The following is a 25,623-nucleotide window of genomic DNA, read 5'->3' as shown; positions in this document are numbered from 1 at the left end:
GTTTGAGTCAGCCACTTTCAAAGCCTGGTGGTAGAAACCATCCAGTGATCAGGTTTCGCACACTGGGGGAACTTTCAGACCAGCTCAGGCTCTGCCTAAAGTTGAGGACCTCTCGTCCTGCAACTGTGCCTCTTGCTCTATCTGCTCACTGAAGTGGTGGGAGTGAGGGGGGTGGGCACTCCAGCCAGTACCACTTGAATGATGAGGTCTGAGCTGCAGATGGAGGCAGGGGTGGGGGCAGCTGCCTCGGAGGACAAAAGAGGGAGGCTGGTACTTAGGAAAGTGGTGTGGAGGGCAGACAAGGCCAGTGGCAGCAAAGGGAGGCCCCTCCATTCCTTCTAGATCTGGTCATTTACTCTGCAGCAAGGGGACAGTGACTCCAAGGAATTCCTGCCTGGGATTACAACAGCCTTCAAGGAACAAGGGTTTCCCTTGTGGCTCAGCTGGTAAGAAAAAATCCACCTGCAACGTGGGAGCCCTGGGTTCAATCCCTGGGCTGGGAAGATCCCCTGGAGAAGTGAAAAGTCTACCCACTCCAGTATCCTGGCCTGGAGAATTCCATGGACTCTTGAGCGACTTTCACTTTCAAGGAACAAAGAACTTGGGGGTGAGGGGTGGGGGGTGGGGTGGTGGAAGTGGAACTCCTTCTCATGAGAAGGCTGTCGAATGATGCTCCAGCATTTAAAATACTCTCCTTCCCCACGGGCTGGGGTGCCTTCCTTCATGCCTCCAGGGCAAGGGAGCTGCACTCACCGTCCCTGGATGTGCCCTCACCCACGGGGCTGAGGCCACATGTGGCAGCTACAAGACAGTTGCTGACTCTGCTCTTTTCCTCAGATCACTGTCCTGCCACAGCGCGAAGACTCCGGGGGCTCGGGGCTCCATCCTGGCCACCCTCTCCACCTTCAGGCAGAGGTGACCGCCAGCAGCAACATGAGGGGGCTGGCCCTCAGCGTCCACGGGAAGCGCTGAGCCCTGGCTCCCGGCCCACTTCCTGCCCCTGCTCCCTGGGCTGCACTGCGGCAAGAGTCCGCCCGGGAGAAGCCGCATGGCTCCGTCTGGCATACTCAAGAGGCCTGAGCCTCCCCCAGCTCGTAACTCTCCTGGCCGGTCAGGCCTGATGTGAGTTACCCTTCCTTTGGGCCTCTTGTCTTTCCTGAGAAGAGGGGGGCAGAATCTTTTCAAGAGATGAAGAATATTCTGAGTACCCCAGTTAACTCTGAGAAACACCGACACGCTCTTCTATTCAACTCCCACACAAATGTTCTGGAATTTATGTTTGCCTGCAGATGTTAAGTATCACCAACACTTGGCCTTGGACTCTCCAATGTGCAAAGCAGGCACCCTTCAGGAGAAGACCTCTGACCTGGGCTTCTGAGAAGTGGCACAAACATATGCATTCACTGGTCTCAGTTTCCATGTCTGGCTCCTCGCCTCAAACGCCGAGGTTTTCCTCGCCTGAGGCTTCCTTCACAGGAAGAGGTATGGGGCCATCACAGCTATGTGCCCCGAGGGTTTAAGATCCAACGCTGGATGGTCTGAGCCCCTTGCTGCCAAGGCAGCCCGGCACCAGGAAGCCGTCCCAGCAGCTGAACAAAGTGTCTTTTATTTGTGACACACAAGTACAACCAACGCAAAGAGGTCACTTTTCCCTTTGATTCCAGTGATAACAAGTTGCTAAAGAAAATATATATATATATATATATATCAAGAAGGCATTTTATCTCCAAAGTTTCCTCTAAAAAAAACAAAAAAACAAAAAACAGGAAGGGTTAAAAGAACCACACACATGTCATGTACACATCTGACATCAATGCAAATAACCTGAAACAGAGTGGAAAACAACTAAAAAACAAATCTCAAATTAATTATTTTTTAACATGCCCCAAACAACAAACCAAAAAGCCTGGTACAAGACCTGCTGCTTCTTAAAACCAAGAGCTTGGCAAAATGGAGACTGATGGTTGAGAACTGAACAGGCTCAATGGCAACAGGGCGACCTACAAGCCTCAGGCTGCGCCTCCCTGCCCAGCCTGCCCACCCCGCATCCCCAGCAGCCTCTGGGTGGTGGCAGAGGCGGCTGGACAAGCAGGGCCCACAAGAAGTGTCCATTGACCAGTGGGGCTCAGTGCCAGGTATCCAGTGAAGGGAAAGAAACATGGACACTTCACTCCCTTTATGTGGGATTTACACTGGGGTCCTTCTGGGGCCCTGAGTGGGAGGTTATCAGAAATCCATGATCTAAAATGATGAATATTTATCATTCTGTGTCCTTTGACAGCAGGGATCAAAGGAAAAGCTCTTCCTAAATATGCTTCCTTTGTCCCATGATTCTTGGAAGGAATCCTCTAATGTCCTCCTAGCAATGAAAACCCTCCCCTTTGGGTAAAATCTCCTGGGAGCCAGCTGAGTGGGCCAAAGGTGGGTTTGCTCCAGTGTGAAGGTGCGGGGCCCTCTCCAAGGGAGTGCCACGTCCACCGCTGGGCAGTCAAGAGCATCGCAGAGTGCTCAGCAGGGAGGCTGTGTGCCCCGGCCCCCACACGTGGGAGCCTGGGGGAGAAGCCAAAGCAGCCTCGGGGAGATGGGCCAGCACAGGCGGCCTGGGCCAGGGCAGGGACTGGGATGAGTTGACTGAGGTCAGAAGCACTGACCGACCTCCTGGGATCAACACTCCGCAGGCAGGACCCTTGGGATGCTCTGGAATGCAGAGCTCCAGTTCTCCCAGGGGAGGCGGCAGGTGCTTTTTCCTGGATAAGGATTTGGTCATTCTCTTCCCTGGAAGGGGAGTAAGGTCTGGGGATGAGGGGTAGCCTGAGCTCTGACCTTGTGCCCTGTCCACCCCACGAGAGGAGAGGAAAGGGCTCCCCCACCCACCTGCCACCAGGGAGGGCAGCTGTGGGGCCACGTCCCGTGCTGCCGGCCAGGGCGGGCCTCCCTGAGGGAGCAGGGGCCAGGCTGGGGGGTGCAGGCAGGAGGCCTGCTGCTGGCTGGGGGCTCTCCGAAGGCTGGGGGTGGGGGCGGGGGTGGCGGTGGGGAAGGAGACCCACCCTCAGAGAGCTAACAGCACCAAGATATGAGAGGAAACAGCATTAAATATGGCAGGAACGAGGGGCCATAAGGGGGAAGACAAGGGGCTCCCTGATGTTATTTCCCCCTTGAGAGTCAGAACGGGGTGGGGGGCAGGCGAGAGGCAGAGGGAAGCAGCGAGAGGGGATGGAGACGAGCAGGCCAGGCTCCAACTCTTTCCTATGAACAAAAACCTCGGGTCACCGCCTTGGGATCACAGGGCGAAGCTCGGGATGCAGCCCAGTCAGAAGCCAGAGAAGCCATGGTCCCCGCACAAGCCCCCTGATGCTGCTTCCTGGCTCCTCAGCACCTCGCTGACAACCACAGGCTCCCGGAGCCGGCTGGTCCCCAGGACAACTCCACTCTAACTGCGAATCCACAAAGGCACAGCCAGGAAGAGCACCCTTGCTTCCCCAAGTTGTGACATAAAAGACCTTCCAAGGGTCTCCGTCGAGCAGCCCCTCCACCAAACGGGGAGTCACTCTGAAGCCTCTTGGCACAAAAGCCTACACCGAGTCCATTCCTCTTTGGGAACCACCCAGAGCCTGACCCAGGGCTCCAGGATTTTCACGAAGCTGGGAACAAACGTTCCATTCGTCCAGCTGTGTGTGGCGAGGAGGGGGCTTGTCAGGAATCCGGCGGCAGGGAGGTCGTGGAGCCCCACGCTCAGGGCCGAGGGCCGCGTGAGAAGGGAGCCACTGTGCAAGGATGTGCTGGGTGCCCGGCCCCTCACTGCCCCTCCCAGCAGCCTGCCCTTCCAGGGGAAAGCAGGAGGGGCAGACAGACCACCCCTCCCCGGGGTCAGGGCTAAGGAGGCCGCCTGGAGAGCGGCGGGAGACCGGGGAGAGGACAGGCCTTGGAGAGCGCGTTCCAGCTTGGGACTCAGTGGCAGCAGCCGCCACAGTGCCCGCCCGAATGGGAGTGCTGGCTGTCCCCAAACTTGGTCCTCCGGCTCAGGATCTCATAGGAGCAGTCCTCCCCACAGCAGCCGGACATGCTTGGGGAAGAGTCATCGATTTCAAATCTGCAGGCAGGCAGGAGGAAAGGGTCGGTGGGGGGCGGCGGATGCCTTCCACCCCAGGAGTCAGGGCTCAGGAGCAGGGCAGGGGACCAGGCCAGAGGCGTGCCCACACCATCTCCCCCAGCCCCAGCCCCCTGGATCTCAGGCCCAGGAGCTCAGTGTCAGGACAAGGTGGGCCAGGACAGGGAAAAAGACACGGGCCAGCAGCTGCCGCCGCCCTGGGGGTCCCCCACCGGGCCCAGCTCCTTACTGCAGTGCTTCTCTGAAGAACTGGTAGGCGCCATGATTGTGCTTAAATACTGTTAACATAACTTTCTTCATCTGTGTGCTGAGAAGGAAGCAGAGAGAATCTTCCAGAAGGAGAAACAGGTGCTAAACCACACGTGCTCTCTCGTGCCTCTGCCTGCTGTCGGGAGTGCTCCTGAGCCCTGCTCTGCCGTCTCGGGTGGTGCCGCCCTTGGACACGAGGCTGCTCCCCGCCTGACTGACTTCTCTGCATCTTCTCTGCGTCCCAGTGGAGATGCACAGAACAGGCACTCAGGGGTGCTTGCTGCCCTCAGCCCACTGCACCAAATGTGGAGTCATGGCAGGGCAGGGAGGTTCGAGATACCCTTCTTCCAGAACACTCCTGTGAGCCTTGTCCCCACCACCCCGCTCCCAGGCGTACGGCAGAGGCAGCTCCTCCCAAGAGCCGCACGCGCGCGCGCACACACACACCCCACACCTGTTGGCCATGAGCTGCAGAATCTGTATGAGGAACTCACTCACACACACACACAGCCTCCCTACCTGTTGGCCATGAGCTGCAGAATCTGTATGAGGAATTTCCCCAGGCCTTTCCGCCGCACCTTGCTCTCCAGCTGCACCTCGTAGCTGGGGGAGGAAAGCAGAGTGAGCCTGCAGGGGCCGTGAGGCCTGGCCCAGGCCCAGACACGCACGTGGCCTCTGCCTCCTCCCCGGTGCCCACCCCCGCGCCATGGCCCCTACCAGTACAGGACTTCATCCCCGCACTCCACGTCAAACCGGAAGTGAGAGAAGGCGACGGGCACCGATCGGTTTTCCCAAGCGATGAGGTACCAGGCTCGGTCATCCGTCATCTCCTCCCGCTTCTCTCGGTCCTTCCAGCCCCACTCGCTCTGCTCGTACCTGGGAGACAGCGGCCATCAGGACAGGGACTCGCACAGCACAGTCAGCCCCCTCCCACCCAGGTGAGCTTACATGGTCTGCATGTTGGTCTTGGTCAGGTCGAAGGCCCAGTCCACGGTGGCCGGCTCCAGGCCGGACACTCGCTTACATTCAATGGAGACATTCAACCTGGAAGAGGAAAAGGAGGCGTCTGGAGCCAGCGCCAGGCCCAGCACCGCCCGCTGCCCGGACAGCCTGACGACGAGGCGCTCCTGGTCTCAGCTAATCTACAGTAAAAGCTGAGCCCGGACATGACTGCAGAAGATGCCTGTGAAGGAACGAAGCTGTTCAGGCTGAGATTAACGACTGTCATCACCAACCTACCACCATCCTGACCACAAGCCCCACTTCCTGCCACCCCCCTGCACCGTCCTTATCAGACTCAGCACTGTGTCAACTCCTGCCCCTCTCGGCTACCTCTTTGCTCTCTCTGCCTGCTCTTCTGTACTTTGTTATAAACACCCGAGTCGTCTCTGTTCCCTTAGTTCCTGCCCTGAGGCATTTTTCTTGTTGCTTTCATTTCTGAATCCAGTCCTCACTGGGCACCCAAGGAAGCCCTTCATTCTTATCTCCCAACCTCGCCTGCGAAAGTGGCAGGATGACCTCAGGCCCTTCAGGAAGATGGCAGCCCCCATCCCCCTGAGGAGTCCTGCCTGCTGCCTCCTCTGAGGACACAGGGGTGCTCTCAGCTGATCAAACAAAATGGATCAGGGTTCAGGTTCACCCCAAGTTGTTTCCCTAAACTAATGAAGGAGGCATTAAGGTATCAATCTATTTGTTTTTGGCCATGCCATGCAGCCTGCAGGACCCTAGTTCCCTGACCAGGGCCTGAACACGGGCCACAGCAGTGGAAGTTCCGAGTCCCAACCACCAGACTGCCAACGGAGTCCCTCAATCTGCTATTTACTTGTAAATGCTTAAGTAAATTACAGTTAAACTCTTTGGCAAACTGTGAAATCACATTCTCCAGGAAGCGCCACATTCTGAAAGGACTGACTCGACTCCTCGGAGGACATCACCCCTGGAAGCCACCGTCACCTCTGCTGACTAGCGCATTATATAAGCTACATGTGTGCTCGGCCATGTGAGTACAGGACTCCTGGCTCTGAAGAGTCTTCTTTCTTTGTACTACTGACCATGTAGTGGTCAGAAATGACCCAACACAGCACTGCACCTGTCTTAGCTATACATTTTCTGAAGGCTGGTTGGAGAGTATAGATTCTCCACTCAACTGACTTCTTTAAGTACATGAAAGTACAGTCTTAAAAAAAAAAAGAAAAAAAAGAAAGTACAGTCAGCCACACAAATCACACACAATTCCAAGCACCAAATGAGCCCAGAGTCAACTGGCAACGCCTGCTTCAGAGCTGGCCCATGTTTCTGGAAGTGGTGAGAACGTGGGGCGGGAACACTGAGATCACAGTAAGGAATCTCTGTTGTTCTTGTTCAGTCGCTAAGTCGTGTCTGATTCTTGGCAACTTCACGACTGCAGCACTCCAGGTTCCTCTGTCCTTCACTATCTCCCAGAGTTTGCTCAAATTTATATCCACTGAGTCAGTGACGCTATCTAACCATCTCATCTCCATTGCTCCCCTTTCCTCCTGCCTTCAATATTTCCCAGCATCAAGGTCTTTTCCAATGAGTCAGCTCTTAGCATCAGGTGGCCTAAGCACTGGAGTTTCACCTTCAGCATCAGTCCTTCCAATGAATATTCAGGGTGGATCTCCTTTAGGATTGAGTGGTTTTATCTCTGCTGTCCAAGGGACTCGAGTCTTCTCCAGCACCACAATTCCAAAGCATCAGTCCTTTGGTGCTCAGCCTTCTTTATGGTCCAACTCTCACATTTGTACGTGACTACTGGAAAAAATCATAGCTTTGACTATATGAACCTTTGACTTTCTGCTTTTTAATGCACTGTCTAGGTTTGTCATAGCCAAACTATGTCAAAGGACTTCCTGGAATCTGAATGATGATGCGGCTTCGAGAAGAGTTGTAACGCATCTGATCACAGACAGGAAGAATACATTAACGTGATACTATGAAACTCAGACACAGCCATGCAAGGCAAATGTAGCATTACCTACTGGAGTCTCTCCATCATAATTCATGCATTTACATCGTCTTATCTCATTCGTTAAAATACTGACACCAGCTCCTACTTCCAGTGCTGGATATAGTATCTGTGCTCCGTAAAACAACCTTGCAAGTTTGGCATCATCACTCCATTTAACCGATAAAAAATAAGGCTTGAAGAGTATGTCGACTTAACCAAATATAGTTAATAAGAAGCATCATTATGATTCAAACCCATGGTGATGATTCTGTAAAATCATAGCCCTGGTTTTTCCCTGAGCCAACAGCATCTCTGGTACCTATCTTATAAACCAAAGAAACAAAAAGGGGAGTGAGGCTTTAATCCAGAATCGGCAGTGAACTGGATTAGTAAAGAGAATAGTAGTAATAACAACTCACACAGATTTAGCCTTTAGTATGTTCCAGGCACTAACACTTCATCCAATCCTTCTGATGACTCTGTGGGGAAAGTACTTATTTCGAAAATTTAGACACAGAGAAGGTAAGTAATTTGTCCAGGGTCACAAAGCCCTAAGTGGCTTTTACCCATTATACTATATACTCAGGGAAAGAGTGCTGGACTGAGAATGAAAAGTCCCCTCAGCTGGCAGGGAGAAATTCCAAAAGCTCAGACTCTCATTTAGCTCATCGGGGTCTTGGTTCTCTGCCTAAAATGAGGGAATCAGCCCAGATGATTTCTCAGCTTTGTTTCCGCTCTGTGGTTCTCGGTCGGAGAGCACAGCAAGTCCCACATAGACGGCAGTCTGAGATCACGCCACCTTTGCTCATCCGCAGATCCCTCTGTTACCCTAATGGAGGGGTTTGTATCAGCAGGATACTAGCCATTGTTTCTGCTTTTTCATTAACAAAGAAAAAAGAAGTCTGAGGAAGCCTACTCTGGAAAGGTGAACTCCTAAAGAACAAGGACAGGACAGGTAGGAATGCTGAACACTCACCCATTCCGATCATATTTCTTGAACACGGGGAAAGCCTCCAGTGGGTCTCCAAGCTGTGGAAGGAAAGAAAAGAGGAGTATGTAGCACAAACGTGGGTCTGGCCATCACCGGCTCCACCCTGTGTGGACCCACAGCTCCCCAGCCCAGGAGCAGCCCTTACACAGACACGCCATCTGTCTTAGCTCTGAAGTCACGTGGAGGAAGAAGGCCCAACAAAGTTGTAGCTTCGTTTGACACGGGAAGAAGAAACTTTACTGCCTAATACTAAAACACTGGCCTCCGAGCATAAAACGTGCTCAGTGCCCACCTGACCCAAGAGAGAAGAGAGGGCCCCTGATCCACTCGTGTCCTTCTACGACGTCCTCAACTAACCTTCCCTGGTCAAAATCCAAAATGGAAAATCATGTCCCTGGGCCACATCCTCGAAAGTATGACTGCTTACTAAGTGGACTAAAAGAATAACAAAACCTGGAACTTGAACTGCGGCAGGAAGGGCAACCCAAATCTCTCTTGGCTCATGGGAAAGCCGAGCCGCTCCCAGTCAGGCCCACCGAGTGCTCAGAATCATGGCTACTCCTCCCCTGACTGTGGCCCCTAAAACCAGGCTGCTGCAAGCCCAGTGCATAGCACAACCTGCGGCACCTCACAGGCAGGCAATAAATGTCTGAAGGCAAGAATGAGAAAACTATACCACATTTTACTAGGGAGGCTTCCTTCCCAAGATGCAAAACCCTAAGAAAAACTTTTCCAGACTCTTTTCCAGTGGTAAGGAAACAAACCGACAAAAAGAAGCAGCCACTTTCTCTTGACTCCACACCTCCCTGCATGCCTGGGCCCATCCCTGGTCCTCCTCACAACTCTCCCAGGCTCCCAGCCAGGCTGGTCCAAAGCCTCACCCCAACCCCACCGCAGCAAGAAGGCAGTAGAGGTGTGGATGCGTAGTAATTCTGTTCTGCCACAGGGTGGCACCAAAAGAAGTAAAATTAAAAACCAAACTGCGGTTCCAGGAGGAAGGGACTGGGAAAGGGGAGAGTTACCCTGTTGGCGGCGTCCACTTTGGCACAGACAGCATCCATGGCTGCTCGCTCCTCCAGCCGCTTCTGCTTCTTTTCTTTTGCCTTGCTCGACTTCCTCTGCAAGAGGGAAAAGCAGAGTGGGCTGGAAGGCGGTGACCAACGAAAGACGGGACTTGACTTTCCCTCTGGGGACCCCAAGGGCCGGTCCCCACGTCGTGTGCCTGGTCTCAGCAGCAGGAACTCCAGGTCTGGCTGCCACACGCACGGTCACCTGGTCACGTAGGAAAGACCTGAGCGTTTCCCAGTCATGAGACCGTGGGAGCATCGCTAGACTTCTCCGCTTCCCTACCGGGAAGAGGACTGGCCGCGGGACCACCGGGTCACTGTGAGGACTCAGTGAGAGCACAGGGCAGAACCTGAAGCAGAGCCCGCACCTCAGCAGCTGCCTACTAAATATTCATTTGTTCATTCCCTCCTAAGGCAGGAACAAGTAATTTTAGACACATTCAGGGCAGGTTTCAGGAAGGCGATGGCATCTGAGGCAGCTGCTGATAGCTGCTCTTAAGTATAAATTTATTCAAAGCCTTTTCAGTGTCTTCAGGCTTCAAGAAATGACGATCTGCTCTGGGGACAACCTCCTGGGGACGTGGGGCCCTTTCTAAGCGAGGCCCGGGGCACTCCCGCTTAAGGAGACAGAGCTGCTCCCAAAAACAGCTGCTCAGCCCAGGCCAGTGAGTGGCAGGCGTACTTAGCACCCAGTGGCGAGGGCAGAGTGAAGGGCCCCAAGGAGTTCACCTGGGGACAGAGGCCACGCTGACACGTGGTCAGCAGAGCCAAGCTGCAGGGGAGGAGCAGAGGGAGGCTGTCCGCACAGAGAAGCAAACCGCCAACCCCCCATGACTCCAAGTGGAGCGCGTCCGGTCTGGAGGGTCACACCAGGTTTTCTCCAGTCTACATGGACCCTCCCCTCTCACCCTGTGTAAAAACTGGGAGGCTTCCCTGGGGGTCCAGTGGCTGGGAGTCGCCTGCCAGTGTAGGGAAGGTGGGTTCCAGTCCTGCTCCGGGAGGATCCCACGAGCCATGGAGCCCACAAGAGAAGCCGCCGCCACGAGAAGCCCAGGCACCGTGATGAAGAGGAGGCCCTGCTCCCCGCCACTAGAAAGAGCCTGCGCACAGCAACGACGACCCATCACTGCCAAAGAACGATCAAACAAACTGGGAACATGGGGGAAAGAGCCCAAAACTCAATAGACCTTGTCCAAAGCCTCTTTCTGCCCTGTACTCCCTTCGGGTCTTAGGACAAGCCACAGCCATTCTTGGAGCCTCCTTCCCTCAACTGATGAGCATGGCCCTTTATACCTCCTTTAAAGTATTAAGCCCATGAGGTTTACTGTGGCCTGTGTTCAATAAACAACACTTCCCGGTCTCCCTCCCAAGGAGGGGCAGAGCAGCACAGGCACCCGGAGGTGCCTGCCCACCCAGTCTGAGTCCTGAATCAGCCCAAGGCCCTGGGAAGACGGCTCTGCTTTCCACCAGCCACATGGCCTCGTCTGACCCCACCCCTCACTTCCTGACCTCACCAGTGAGACGTTTTGCTACTTCCAATTCCACCGTAGCTGGGACACAGCCCAGGAAAGGTTGAGCTGAAAAACCCAGCTGCTGGATAAACTCTCCCCTCAATTCCTCCAGGAATGACAGCGCTTAACTCCTGCACAAGCAAGCGGCAGGCAAGAGTTCGACACCAGGAGCTCACAGGGGCGGCTCTTCTAGGTACAGACTCGCCCAGCACCAGCTGTGTACCAGCTGCAAGCTGGGCACTGCAGGAAGCCAGGCTGGAGCCCCTTTCTTACCTTCCTGGAGGAAGGAACAAACAAGAGAGCAGACTGTCTTCATGACACTGGGATCTGGGGGCAGAACTAGCCCCTTTCTACCACAAAGAGGTTTTAGAGCATCCATTTTTTTTCTCCTCTGGGAATCTGAGTTTCAAGACAACACTGAGAAATACACTCATCTTGCAGAACACTTTCACAAGAAGAAGCTGAGGCTCAAAGGGATGTCGTGACTTGTTCAGAGTTCCACAGAGAGCAAATGGCAAAGGGGAGACTAAATCCCAGGGATTGGGCTGCAGATTCAGCATCTGTCCCCCCAGCCACGCTGTCTCCCACTGGGAGAGCCTACACCTGCGGCCAATACTTTCTTAGCTCTGTTCAACTAAGGTCAAGATGAGACCTCAGGAGTCCCCAGGGCAGCTGCTGGGTGATTCATTCCTCATTACCCTTCTGGTATGGTAGCAGCTGACGTGACATGCCCACACAGTACCACCCCAGACCCTACCTCCACACTGAAGTAGGGATAAAGAACAGGGAAGCCTGAGACGGAAGATCACCAGGGCTGGGCAATGGGGCAGAAAGAACATGTGTTTTGGCATCAAACAGGCCAGGTGACTGAGAAAGGAACTGCCCCTCCAGGAAAATGGGGACGCGACTGCTGGCCTAAGAGAATAGCCACAAGGCTAGGTCAGAAGTCAGCACACCCTCACCACCAAGGCCAGCTCCCCGCCTTCACCCTGCACTCTAGTTCTCTCTCAGCGTGACACAGAGCTGGAAGATCGGAGGTGCTGCACACTTGATGTCCAGAACCCGGAAGGCAATGAAATCTAGGTTCCTTCCATAGCGTCTCATTGTTAAGCACTAGAAGTAAGCAATTCCTAAGCACAACTGCACGCCAGGTATGAAACAGGCAGGAGCTCTCCCCCGAACAGAGCGCTCGCAAGCAAAAGTGGTCTCCTACTGTTCCAATTAGCTTTGTCCTGCCTTGTGGAGGTAAGACTATCCTGCGGGGACACAGGCAAAGTCTCCTAATTAAAATGGGAAATAAGTGCAGTGAACAGTGAAGCTCCTTGTCTTTCCCAAGGGAGCTTTACATAATAAAGAGTGTGGGATTTTGAGTCAAGAGACCCAGATTTGACTCTCAGCTCCCCCACTTAATAGCTGTGTGACTTTGGGCAAGTTATTTACTCTCTTCCCAACAAGTCACTCGGTTCCTCTGAACCTGTTTCCTTATCAATCAGTTCAGTTGCTCAGTTGTGTCCGACTCTGCAACCCCATGGACTACAGCACGCCAGGCCTCCCTGTCCCTCACCAACTCCCAGAGTTTATCCATAAAATGGGGTTAACAATGCCTCTACCTCACAGGGCTGTTGACAGAAGAAAAAAATGATACAATATATCAGATACAAAAATTCTTTATTGTAAGGATTTCTGTTCACAAGTACCTAGAAGCCATAAACACCTGCTGCATAAATCCTCCAAGATTCAAATCCAGGTCTGAACCCCAAAGTCCATGCTCTGTTCATCAATTAAACGTATATGAAGCTTGCTGTAACTAAGTGTGATGGAAGAGTTGTTTTCACATGCAGCTGTCAAACTCCTCCCCTTGCTATTTCTATCAGAGTAGTATCTCTCTCTCCCCTTTTTTTGGCCACACCTTGCTGTTTGTGGGATCTTAATTCCCTGACAGGGATTGAACCTGCACCCCCGGCAGTGAGAACACAGAGTCCTAACCACTGGCCCACCAGTAAGCCCCTCAAAGTGGCATCTCTATGACTGCTAATCATAATGGTAATTCTATGACCATGAGGGGTCACAGAGTGAAATTAAAAAACACTCCCATGGGAGCAGGAGGCACCTTTCAGAAAAAAGATTTGGGACCCTTTAGGTTTTCAGTATCAATGCTTCCATCCCACAAGGAATCCAGGAAAAAACCGTTTCTGGCAAAGAGAGTGAGTGAAAGTCGCTCAGTCGTGTCTGACTCTTTGCGACCCCACGGACTATACAGTACATGGAATTCTCCAGGCCAGAATACTGGAGTGGGTAGCCATTCCCTTCTCCAGGGGATCTTCCCAACCCAGGGATTGAACCAGGGTCTCCTGCATGGCACATGGATTCTTTACCAGCTGAACTACCAGGGAAGCCCGAGACAGAGCTCTACATTCTAATTCCTGAGACAACACCTGTGTGGCAGCAAGGGTAAGAGAACTCTGAAGAGAACGGTGCTCCACCTGAGGCCACCCTCTCCCTCAGCCAGTGGCCAGACCATCATACGGAGCAAGGCGCTGTGCTGGAGGGTGATGACCAGGAACCATGACCCTTCCGACATGAGGTGGGGAGTCCACAGCCCCCCACCCACAAAGAATGAGGATAATGAGGGTTCTGGCTCTGCTTCAGGGAGGGAAATTCAAATCTCTCTTTTGTAATGAGCTTCAGGCCGGAAGAGACCAACCAGGTGGGGGCTGTTGTGAGAAACACGTCTGCAACGTATGAGTAATAAGATTGGGGCCCTAGAGGAAGCAGCAAGGATCTCAGGATCTCTGAGGCCCACTGTTTCAACTCAACCAATGAGGAAGTGTTGAATCAGAACGGCATGTTATGCTTCTTGCTTTCTGCTCAGTGTGCAATGGCTGATGCTGGGCAGATTCACTAAGTAATACCAGGGACACAAGATTTTATTCTGTTTCAACAGAAGAGCTGGGGCCTGGGACCTTTCACTAAAGTCTAGGTTAAATACGCCTAAGGCCTCTAGACTTGATTTTCTACACATGAAGCACACAGTGTCCAAAAGTCCTTGCTGAAACACGATGAATAGGTTTTGACATGGATTACATAAAGTGCTCTGACATGGGTAAGACAACCATTTCTGTCTAACAAGTTGATTCATTCAGTCAATAACTATTTGAGTGGAGAGGATAAAAATCTAGGTTAATAACAGTAGGGACAAATCCAATGGGTTAAAAATAGCACAAATCTATTTTAGAAACCTGAAGGCTGAGAATACAGGGGAAAATAACAGCCACTATTTAAGAGACACCCATGTGACTATTCACATCTATCTTATTTAATCCTCATATCTGTCTCAAAGGGGAGGTATCATCCTCATCACATCCATGAGGAAATTCAAATCCACAAAGGCCAGCTCACTGGCACAACATCATGCCACCAGTCAGGAAAGATCAGGCTGGAACTGGAGTTTCTCTGGCTCCAAAGTGAGGACTCCCTAAAAAGTGGTGGAAATTTCGTGTAAAAACTAAGATACCTGGTGCCAGGGAGGGCCAGTTACTTGTTCAGAAGAGTGATGGGTGCTGCTCTAACTAGGACTTAGGAAGGTGAACTCACAGAAACATGCGAGTAACTTCTGCCCAACCTTCTATCAGCACATGCCCGGGAAAGGCATAAAAAGCACCTCTAGACTGCCTTCAGCAGAACAGGTGGTCACTATCCATCCGGGGCTGGGGCCATCACCAGTGCCCTTCCAGCGCCCCCTGCTCACCTTCTGCACAGCTTCCCCATGCAAAACCACCTGCGGTGTGAATACCACTAGCAACCCAACTAATAAGACCCACTTGGGTGCATCTGGGAGGCCCCTGAAGGCAAGCCTCTGTCGATAAGGAAGAGAATGTTTTTGGAGCAAGAGGAACCTGGTGGAGAGGTTCGAAAGAGACTGGGGAAAGCAGCTTCGCCGAGTAGCGGGAAGCGCAGCGGCCGGGGACTCGAGAGCCCTGAGTCAGGGTCTGTGACCTTGGCTGGGTGCCTCGTTTCCTCTGGGCCTCGGTTCCCTCCAAGCCAGCGCAGGCCTAGGATATGGGAAGCCACGAAGCTAGTGACAGACGGGTGATGTGACCCCCGGAGGCGGGGGGGATACCCAGGGATTGCTCGGGGATGCAGGGGGGTGGGGTGGGCGCCAAGAATTTAACAGATCCTAGAGGAAGGCAGAGGCGGGCGCGACGCTAGAGGCGGGGGGCACTGGAGGGGGTGGGGCCCGGAGAGGGGGCTCCCCTGGAGATTCCCAGGGCTGGGCCGGGCGTGGGGGCACTTCGACTGAGATAGTCGAGTCATGTGGGGGGCTGGGAGGGGGGTCACGTGAGGCCGGAGGGGGTCAGGGTCACGTGAGAGGGGGTTCAAGGAACAATGGGGGCGCAGGGGTGGTGGCAAGGGTAGCGGGGAGCCCTCCCAGCCCTGGCGTCTCCTCTCCCTGCCTCACTCACCCCCATGGCGACAACGGCGGCGGTGGCGCTCAGCTCCTCCTTCCCACACTTGCCGGCTGGGAGGCGGTGGTAGCGGCGACACTGGAGCGGCGGCGGGCCCCGCACTGCGCGTGCGCCTCGCGGGCTCCCCAGCGCGCCCCGGCGGGAACCGCGCCGGCGCAGAGCCCCACGAAGGGACGGGCGGGGGAAGGCGCGCAGGTGGAGAGCCTGGGAGGCGGGCCGAGGGTCTCGCACACCAGAAAGAGGCGGGAGGCGCGGAGCAAGCGTCGCGCTAGGAATGACGTAAGCCCGGGCCCGCCCCCCTCTCCCCAGGCTGTGTCTGTAGCCATGGCAACGGCCTCAGCCGGCGGGGAAGCGCGCGGCTGGGCAACCCGGTGGGTGGCAGCTCCGCCCCTGCGCTGGCCTCTGCTTCTCCTCCTCCGTAACCTGGTCATCCGCGGAGCAGCCACCTTCCCAGCCGACCAAACGCGTCACGACCTCTGAAATACCTGCTCCTCCTACAACCCTCGGGCATAGGAGAGGTGTTTGGAACATTTCCCACCTTCTAGATCGTGAACTCTTGAAATCCCTTTTCTAACCAGAGTCATTCATCCATCTAACTTTTTTTTTCTTTTTAATTCATCTGTATATCTGTCTTCTAACCATTCATTCATCCTCCACTCATTCGCTCTCTCAATAAACACTGACTAGGACCATACCTGAGCAGGGCATGGCTACTCTCTCCAGTATTGCTGCCTGAAGAATCCCCATGGAGAGAGAAGCCTGGTGGGCTACAGTCCATGGGGTCGCAAAGGGTCGGACACGACTGAGCACAGCACAGCACCATACCAACACTATGCAGAGCCCAGGGAGCCCAGAAAGGAACAACAGGCTGTCCCAGTCCAGCACTTACACTTCAGAGGGGAGGCAGGCATGTTTAATGGGGAATGGAAGGTGATGTGAAGTTGAGATATCCTGCGTCCTGGACATCCTTCATTTCAGTCTATCCCAGCAGACCAGTGTGACCCCCATTTGACCTGTATCACCATCACCTAGGGAACCTGTGCACTGTGCAGCCCTGGGGCCTACCCCAGAATTTCCAGGGGTGGAGCCAGAATATTCACTTCTAAGAGCTCCCCAGATAGGGTCCTACTCATGAAAATCAGAAAACCGCCACCCAAGACAAGCCTCATAGGCTTTGTCAGGTTTTACTCCTTGTCCTTCCCTCAGCACAGCACAGGGGTGGCCCCCAAACAACCACTCAAGCAGCATTTGTTGAGTGCCCTTCATGTGCTAGGCACTGTTGCAGGCAACAAAGAAAACAACAGAAAAGGCACTGCCCTCATAGAACTTGTGTTCTAGAAGGAAGAGGCAGATAATAAACTAGATGAATGTACCAGTAAAATACATATCATGTTGGATGATATATGTTATATGCAGGAAAATGAAACAGGGAAGACAGATGCAGAAAGTCATAATTTGTTTTTATTTTGTTTAATATTTATTTATTTGCCTGCACCAGGTCTTAGCTGTGGTACATGGGATCTTTAGTTCTGACTTGCAAGATCTTTAGTTGCAGCATGTGAACTCTTAGTGGAGGCATGTAGGATCAAGTTCGATAACCAGGGGTGGAACCTGGGCCCCCTGCATTGGGAGCATGGAGTCTTAGCCAGTGGACCAGCAGGGAAGTCCCCAGATTTATAGTTTTAACTAAAACGTTCGGAGAAGGCAAACAAGAAGTGACATTTGAGTCAAGATCTGAAGAAGGGGAGGCAGAAAGTCCAGCGGCTGTCTAGGGGAAGAGCATTCCAGGCTGGGGGTGCAGGTAGTCCAAAACTCCAGCAGGAGCACGATTGGAATGTTTGAGGAACTAACTACACACAGCACAATGGGCTGGAGCAAAGTGGGCCAGCGGGAGAAGTGTGGGAAGTGAAAATCAGACAAGTTAGAGGAGGATCCTTTAGGGCTTGTAGGTTTTTTTTTTTTTAATATAATTTTATTTATTTCTTTATTTTGGGCTTTGCTGAGTCTTTTTATTTTCCGGCTTTCCTCTAGTTGTGGCAAGCAGGGGCTGCTCTCCAGTTACGGTGCACGGGCTTCTCACTGCAGTGGCTTCTCTTGTTGAAGAGCATGGGGTCTAGGCATGCAGGCTTCAGTAGTTGTGGTTCCCCAGCTCTAGGGCATAGGCTTGATAGTTGTGGTGCATGGGTTTCATTCTCTGAAGCATGTGGGAGCTTCCCGGATCAGGGATCAAACCTGTGTCTCCTGCATTGGCAGGCAGATAGATTCTTGACTACTGAGCTACTAGGGAAGCCCAGGCTTCTAGATTTTAAAACACTTTGACTGGAACTAGAGCGAGCTATTAGAGAGTCTGGAAGGAGTAGAAGGCCTGGGTTATGTGCTCATAGGACCGCCTGGTTGCTGGGTTGAGAAGAATGTAGGGGCAAGGTCAACAGCAGGGCAGTGCAGAGGCCGCTGCTGTAATCCATACAAGAGTGATGGTGCTTGCCCCAGCTGGGTGGCAGCGAAGGTGGGAGAAGGGTTCAAGACATGGACGTATGTTAAAGGAAGATCCAAGGACTTCCCAATGGACTGGATATGGGGAAAGAGAAGAACCAAGACATCTTCAAGGTTTTTAGCTGTGCTACTGGAAAAATGGAGTGCCTTTGACTGAGATGTGGGTGGGGAGAAAGGAGAAAGGTGGGTGGGGAAGGGGAAGACCAGGACTTCAGTTTTGGCCACTCAGGTTTAAGATGTCTTTTTTGACATTCACATGAAGATGTGAAGGAATCAGAGGCTGGAACCCGGGAGAGGTCCAGCCTGGAGATATCAATTTCAGGTATGAATGGTATTTAAAGCTGGATGAGACTGGGTGAGACCATAGAGGCAATGGCAGTAAACTAGAGTGAATAAATCTTGGGCCTGCATCCCATTCCTGGGTCAGAAAATCTGGTTTCTAGTACCCTAGGGACCAGAGAGGGAAGAGAGGGAGGAGGGGTGGTCGAGGTAGATAGAGGGGGCTTCTGAACTTGCCCTTGAAGGAGGAGGAGGTAGGGAGGTTTCCAGGGGAGAAAACAGTATTTGCCAGCCAAGGACACGTGAAGGAGTGGGGCAATGGGATTCACAGAGGGAGGAAGGGCGGAGTGCAACCCCCTCCCCAGCCTATTTTAGCTTCTCCTGCCTCCTCACCCACATTGAACTTCATGGTCAGCAGATACCCCATGCCCTGTCTCTTTGGCCACTCCGGACTCTGGCTGCCAGAGATTGCTGGACACCAGCCCAGGCCTGGGAGGTGAGCCCAGGAGTCCCTTGAGGAGGTGACACCACCTAGGCCCTCAGGAGGCCTGAGAAGGCCCAGTGCCCTATTCCTGCCCCACAGCAGTGTCCTTCTCCCTGGGGGCTGCCCCCAACTATAGGCTCTCTCCTGCTCAGAGCTTCCTTGGTCTCCCTGGGTGGTACACAGAGCCTGCTTTGGAATCAGACTGACCTGGGTTTGTTTGGGGTTTTTTTTGTTGTTTTTTTTTTTGACCTGAGTTTAAACATCCTCTCTGCTACTTCCATCCTTAGTGACTTTAGAAAGAAAGAAAAGAAAGAAAGCGAAGTCACTCAGTCATGTCCGACTCTTTGTGACCCCATGGACTGTAGCCTCCTCCGTCCATGGGATTTTCCAGGCAAGAGTACTGGAGTGGGTTGCCATTTCCTTCTCCAGAGGATCTTCCCAACCCAGGGATCGAACCTGGGTCTCCCGCATTGTAGGCAGATGCTTTGCCATCTGAGCCACCAGGGAAGTAAAGCTGTCCAACCTGAGAGTTGGGAGTTAAGTTTTATTTGGGTCAAAATGAGGACTGTAGTCCTGGAAGCAGCATCTCAGATAGCTCTGAGAGATTGCTCCAAAGTGGCAGCGAGGGAAGGTCAATATATAAGGTTTTGGTGAAGAGGGAGTCAATACTGTGAAGCACTCATTTTACAAAAGATTTTTTGTTTTTCATGAGGATCTGATGTCACCATGAAAGGATTTAGTGCTTCTCTAAATATGAGGAGACTGCAAGGATTGAGATCATAAAATCTGTTCCTAAAAACATCCTAACTATCTAAAGACCTGTCCCACCAGATTCCCTGGAGCGCAGAGTGCCTCGCTCCACCCTGAGCTCCCTCAGGGTTTGTTGTAGGTCAACAGCTAGAGAAGCACAGGATTCAATTTCCATAGATGTGTGTGTTAGTTGTAACCACATGGACTGTAGCCCGCCAGGCTTTTCTGTCCATGGAATTCTCCAGGCAAGAATACTGGAGTGGATTGCCATTCCCTTCTCCAGAGGAACTTCCCAACCCAGGGATTGAACCCTGGTCTCCTGCATCACAAGCAGATTCCTTACCATTTGAGCCACAGGAATCTCCGTAGAGGTGGATGGCAAATGCCTTTGTCCTTCAGTCACTGGCAATGCTCTCGGTAAATGCCAACTGGTAGTTGACAGGTACAGTGACTCCAGTTTCCTTATTTATAAAGTGAGACCGCCAACAGCAGTCATCTTCATTATCATCTTCCAGGGCACTGGTGAGAATTAATGAGATTAAACAAGATGAGAGGTTGCAAGGCACCCGGCATGGCCTGGGGCAAGAGAGGAATCTCCTCCCCAGGCACAAAAGTCTTTCTCTCCCACCCTCCCACCCCTGCCACCCTCCTGCCCTTCACTGCCAAACCTCTGCCCCAAGGGACCAGGCTGTTGTCTAAGCTGCCTCATTAGTCACACCTTCCAGCTCTCACCGGGGAGCCTGGGCCACCTCCTCCACCCTCTCTGACCTCTCAGGATGGACACGCTGTCTCTCAGGCCCTGCACCCCTCCCACTTCCTTCCTGGACTCCCCTTCCTCTCAAGACAGTCACTTGCCCTTCTCACTTCACAGCCCTCAACTGCCCCCAACTATTCATCCACTTAGGTGCTTAGTGGAGGCTTGGGGGCTGCCCTAGACTATAGTCTTCTGTGCTGGGGAACAGCCTTGGAAGATAGCCCTGCCCAGGGGGCAGCTGTCACAGCCCCCACAGCCCAGTGGGAGATGGATGGGCAGACTTTGTACCTGGTGATCAGCTGGTGGAGGAGCTGTTCAGTCGCTAAGTCATATCCAGCTCTTTGCAACTCTGAACTGCAGCATGCCAGGCTTCCCTGTCCTTCACTAACTCCCAGAGTTTACTCAAAATCATGTCCACTGAGATGGTGATTTCATCCAACCATCTCATCCTCTGTCACCTCCTTCTCCCCTTGCCTTTACTCTTCCCCAGCATCAAGGTCTTTCCCATGAGTCAACTCTTCACATCAGGTGGCTAAAGTATTGGAGCTTCAGCTTCAGCATCAGTCCTTCCAATGACTATTCAGGGTGGATTTCCTTTAGGATGGACTGGTTTGATCTCCTTACTGTCCAAGGGACTCTCAAGAGTTTTCTCCAACACCACAGTTCAAAAGCATCAATTTTTCGGCACTCAGTTTCTTTATGGTCCAACTTTCCCATCCCTACATGACTCCTGGGAAAACCATCAGTTTGACTGTATGGACCTTTGTTGGCAAAGTGATGTCTCTGCTTTTAATAACACTGTCTAGGTTTGTCATAGCTTTTCTTCCAAGGAGCAAGCATCTTAATTTCGTGGCTGCGTTCTCCGTCCACGGTGATTTTGGAGCCCAAGAAAATAAAGTCTATCACTGTTTCCATTCCCCCCCCCCCCATCTATTTACCATGTTAAGGAGAATCCCACGTTTCCCAAAAAGAAAAAAAAAAGACCAGAAAAGAATCTGAAGGTGCTCCGCCCTCCCCTCCCTGCCACCTGAGAGCTGAGCCTCTGCCCTCAGGGTCCCTCCCCCAGCCCTCCTCAGCCCTGCTCTCCTGCTGTCTGCCTCCCTCCACCCAAAAACCTTCGCAGAAAGTGGCCTTCCCTGTCTCTACATCTCCACTCCTCACACTGCTCACTCTCCCCGTTACAGCCTGGTTTCTGTTCCCGCCACCCCACGGAAGCCTCTCCCAGGGGACGTTTTCCAGCAGCCCTGCTATCTCCAAGCGACATGTCTCAGTCCTTATCTTTCTGGACGTCCAGGCAACATCCGGTGTATCCTTCACCCCCTCTTCTTGAAACACTCTTCTTTAGCATCTGTGACACCACACATCACCCTTTCAAAACAAAAATGAACAGCTGGTGGGCCAGTTAAAGCCCTCGGAGATGGCCGTCTCCATGTTCAGCCAGGGCCCCATTCCTCACCTTTGGAAACCTCTTTTTTCCTCACTCCAGGTCCCACCTTAGAGGTAGGAAGGCTTGTCTCACTGCCCTCACTCCCGCCCGCCCGAGCGCACTCCCTGGGTCTCCCGATGCCTTGTTCTCCCCCATTGCACCCTGCCATCTCCTCCATAAGACAGTAGGCTTCCTGCAGTTTGAAGCCTGGGTTTCTCTCCTCTGCTGCTGTTAGCGTTGCCAGTTGCAATATGGGAGCAAACTTAAACTCACTCTGCATCTGAAATTCAGATTTCAGTGTGTTCCAGGTTTTCGCATGCTAACTTTGGGAACCTGAACTTCTGAACCTCTGGGACCCAGCTCAGTGCCTGATACAGAGCAGGTGCTCAGTAAATGTTCATTGAAGGAATAATGGTGCAGTGCTGGTGGCAGGCATAGGCGCCGTGGGGCACGAAGGAGAGATAGCAGGCTCCCTAGAGGAGGTGACACATGAGCCAAAGCAGATGGAGCTGCTAACTCGTGGCATCAATCAGCCCCTCCACGGGAGGCTCCTGTAGTGGGTTGAATGTGTGTGTACTCAGTCGCTCAGTCATGTCTGACTCTTTGCGACCCCGTGGATTGTAGCCCGCCACGCTCCTCTGTCCCTGGGATTCTCCAGGCAAGAATACTGGAGTAAGTTGCCATTTCCTACTCCAAGGGAGCTTCCCCGACCCAGGGATGGAATCCACGTCTCCTACGTCTCCTGCATTGTCAGGCGGGTTCTTTACCACTGCACCGTCTGGGAAGCACAGGGGGTTGAATAGTGTCCCCATAAAGATGTATCCAAGTCCACCCGCAGTACCTGTGACTGTGACCCTATTTGGAAATAGGATCTTTTCAGATGTAATGTAGTTAAGGATCTCAGGATGAGATCATCCTGGATTTAGGGTTGGCTCTAAATCCAAGGACTGGTGCCCTTACAACAGAAAAGAGAGGAAGATTTGAGGCGCATGTACAGAGGGAAGATGCCCATACGAAGACAGAAGCAGAGAGTGATGGGAAGCAGCTGCAAACCAAGGACACTAGGGGTTTCCAGGAGTCATCAGAAGCTGGAAGAGAGGTATGGAATGGATTCCATCTCAGAGCCTCTAGTAGGAACCAGCAGAGCCAACACCCTGATTTTGGACTTTTGGCCAAAAACCTTTTTCAAGTTTTAAATTTATTTCTTATTTGTCTACTTATTTCTGCGTTGCGTCTTTGCTGCTGTGCACTGGCTTCCCCTAGTTGCGATGAGCAAGGCCCACTCTCCAGCTGAGGTGCAGGGGCTTCTCTTGTTGCTGAGCACAGGCTCTAGGCTGCATAGGCTTCAGTAGTTGTGGCCCACGGGTTTAATTACTCTGCAGCAGGTGGAATCTTCCTGGACCAGGGATCAAACTTGTGTCTCCTGCATTGGCAGGCAGACTTCTAACCACTGCACCACCAGGGAAGTCCCTGGCCAAAATCAATTGCTGCTGTTTTAAGCCATCCAGTTTGTGGTATGTGGGATGCAAATGTACTCTCAAGGCTCCATCTTTCCCAAATTCAATCCGTAAGACTCTTCCTTCACAACCCTTTGCCTCCAGAATCCTTTCTAGTACCAGATCTCTTATCTTGCCACGCACTCAGATGGCCTTGGTGATCATTAGTAGCAGTAGTGTAAATAGCCCTGTTGTGTCCAACTCTGCAGCCCCATCCACTACTGTTGCCCACTAGGCTTCTCTGTCCATGGGATTTTCCAGGCAAGAAGGCTGAAGTGGGTAGCCATTCTCTTCTCCAGGGGATCTTCCCAGCCCAAGGATCAAACCCAGGTCTCCTGCTTTCCAGGCAGATTCTTAATTTGAGAGCCACCAGGGAAGTCCCTGGTGATCATTACTTTCTCATATTCATGCCACATAGGCCTCTCCAACACTGAACTTCTGAAGTGACACTGTGTCATTCCCAAGACCAGGTTATGAAGCTCAACACCAAGCTTCTGCCTTGATCTCTCGCATGGCTCCCTCTGGGGAAGCCAGCCGCCACGGTGTCAGGATGCTCAAGCAGTAACATGGAGGTGAGGAACTGAGGCGTCTCACCAACAGCCAACTCTCAGCTGCTGGGCAAGTGAGTGAGCCACCTTAAAGGTGATTGTCCCATACTAGTCAAGACTTCAGAAGACTGAAGTCCAGCCAACCTCTTGGTAGCAACCCCATGGGCAACCCAGAGTCAAAACCACCCAGTGCAGTCAGTCATCCTGAGATTCTGACTCCTAGAAGCTCCAGGTCACTTGTTACACGGCACTGTTGTGGCCTAACTAATACAAGGCGGTTAAATGTCATGCTTGTCACCCTCAACTTTGAGGTCCACAGGCCCCACCCTTGGCATTAGAAGTCAACTGGAGGCAACAACTGGTAGCTAGATTTAAGGCTGGAAGAGCGCCAGGCAGTTATCAAGTCTATCCCACCTTGATAGTCCAAGATGCCAAGGCCACCAGAGAGCAGTGCACAGGTGGAAACGAGGTGAGATGTCCTGACTTGGAGGTCCATGGCCTCTTCAGGACTTTGTCCCCACCTCTGAGCCCGGAGCCCATTGCCCCACATAGTAGCTCCCAAGGTCTGAGGTAACAAGGCACCCCAGACTGGGTGGTTGAAATAACAGAAGTTTATTGTCTCACAGTTCTGGAGGCCGGAAGTCCAAAATCAAGGTGTTGGCAGGGTTCGTTCTTTTTAAAATTTTAAAAAAACAAAGATAAATAAATAAATAAATATTTATTTATTTATTTATTTGGCTGTGCTGGGTCTTTGTTAAGACATGTGGACTCAGTTGCTACATGTGGGATCTAGTTCCCTGATCAAGGATTATACCCCAGTCTCATGCATTGAGAGCATGCAGCCTTAAACACTGGACCACCAGGAAAGTTCCTGGGTTAGTTGGTTCCTTCTGAGGACTGTGGTGTGAGAAGGAGATGTCCAGGCCTCTCTCCTTGGCTTGTAGATCGCCATCTTCATGATCACATGCTGTTCCTGTATGTTGCTATCTGTTCCAAGTTCCCCATTCTTACAAGGACACCAGTCATCTTGAATTAGGGCCCACCTTGTTGACTTCATTTTAATTTTTATCCATAATTTTATTATTTTATTTACTTTAATAAATCTTTTCCAAATGGTTAATTTATTTACTTATGAAAATATGATAACACATTTACAGGAGACTTGGAAAATACAAAACAAGCTTACATATAGTTTCACTGTATATTACAATTATTTTTTAAGTAGATAAATTAAGATCTTTGGTTGGAGTTTCAATATCAAACTCTCAAAAATTAACAGAATGAATATACAGAGTAGTAGAAGGATATAGTCAAGGCTGTGGTCTTCCCAGTGGTCACATACGGTCGTGAGAGTTGGACCTGTAAAAAAGGCAGAATTCCAAAGAACTGATGCCTTCAAACTGTGGCACTGGAGAGGACTCCTGAAAGTCCCCTGGAGAGCAAGGAGATCAAACCAGTCAATCTTAAGAGAGATCAGTCCTGAATACTCACTGGAAGAACTGATGCTGAAGCTGAAGCTCCAGTATTTTGGTCATGTGATATAAACAGACAGCTCATTGGAAAAGTTCCTGATGCTGGGGAAAATTGAGGGCAGAGGGAGAAGAGGGCATCAGAGGACGAAATGGCTGGATGGTATCACCGATGCAATGAACACGAACTTGGGCAAACTCTGGAAGATGGTGAGGGACAGGGAGGCCTGGCGTGCTGCAGTTCATGGGGTCGCAAAGAGTCAGTCGCAACTGGGCAACTGAACAACAAGAGAAGGATATAGTAAACCTGATCATCACTATGAACCAATTTAACATAATTAAGATTTATACAATTTTCACCTAACAGTAGGATACACATTCTATTCAAGTTCCCATAGACTATAAACTAGGAAACACTAGAACATATTCAGGGATGTAAGACAAGGTGCAAAAATTTGAATGTCTAAAGGTATTGAAATCATACAGAGACTGTTTCTTATCACTGTGGAGGTATGTTAGAGATCAGTATCAAAAGATATTTGAAAATAACTTACATATTTTCAG

The 25,623-nt window shown here is 52.0% G+C and overlaps 1 protein-coding gene across 1 annotated transcript; it reads right to left on the bottom strand.

Moving 5' to 3' along the window:
* Nucleotides 1-1,590: 1,590 nt before the first annotated feature.
* On the bottom strand, nt 1,591-15,545 carry NAA40 (N-alpha-acetyltransferase 40, NatD catalytic subunit). Its single transcript, XM_070457540.1, has 8 exons — nt 15,358-15,545; nt 9,339-9,434; nt 8,302-8,354; nt 5,306-5,401; nt 5,075-5,233; nt 4,877-4,960; nt 4,338-4,415; nt 1,591-4,090 (listed from the first exon to the last, which is right to left on the bottom strand). Exons 1-8 carry the CDS (start codon nt 15,361-15,363, stop codon nt 3,949-3,951), a joined length of 714 nt encoding a protein of 237 aa, XP_070313641.1. The 5' UTR covers nt 15,364-15,545; the 3' UTR covers nt 1,591-3,948.
* Nucleotides 15,546-25,623: the final 10,078 nt, after the last annotated feature.

Source organism: Odocoileus virginianus, chromosome 28 (assembly GCF_023699985.2).
Source record: "Odocoileus virginianus isolate 20LAN1187 ecotype Illinois chromosome 28, Ovbor_1.2, whole genome shotgun sequence".
NCBI lineage: Eukaryota > Metazoa > Chordata > Mammalia > Artiodactyla > Cervidae > Odocoileus > Odocoileus virginianus.
The sequence above is the reverse complement of the archived record's forward strand: the minus strand, read 5'-3'. Positions and strand labels throughout refer to the sequence as shown.

Excerpts from the sequence above, each read along its gene's own strand:
- NAA40 (XM_070457540.1), bottom strand. Across the intron at positions 8,355-9,338 it reads AAGTGGACGCCGCCAACAGG|CTTGGAGACCCACTGGAGGC; the intron begins GTAACTCTCCCC and ends TTCCTTCCACAG. Across the intron at positions 5,402-8,301 it reads AAGAAATATGATCGGAATGG|GTTGAATGTCTCCATTGAAT; the intron begins GTGAGTGTTCAG and ends TTCCTCTTCCAG.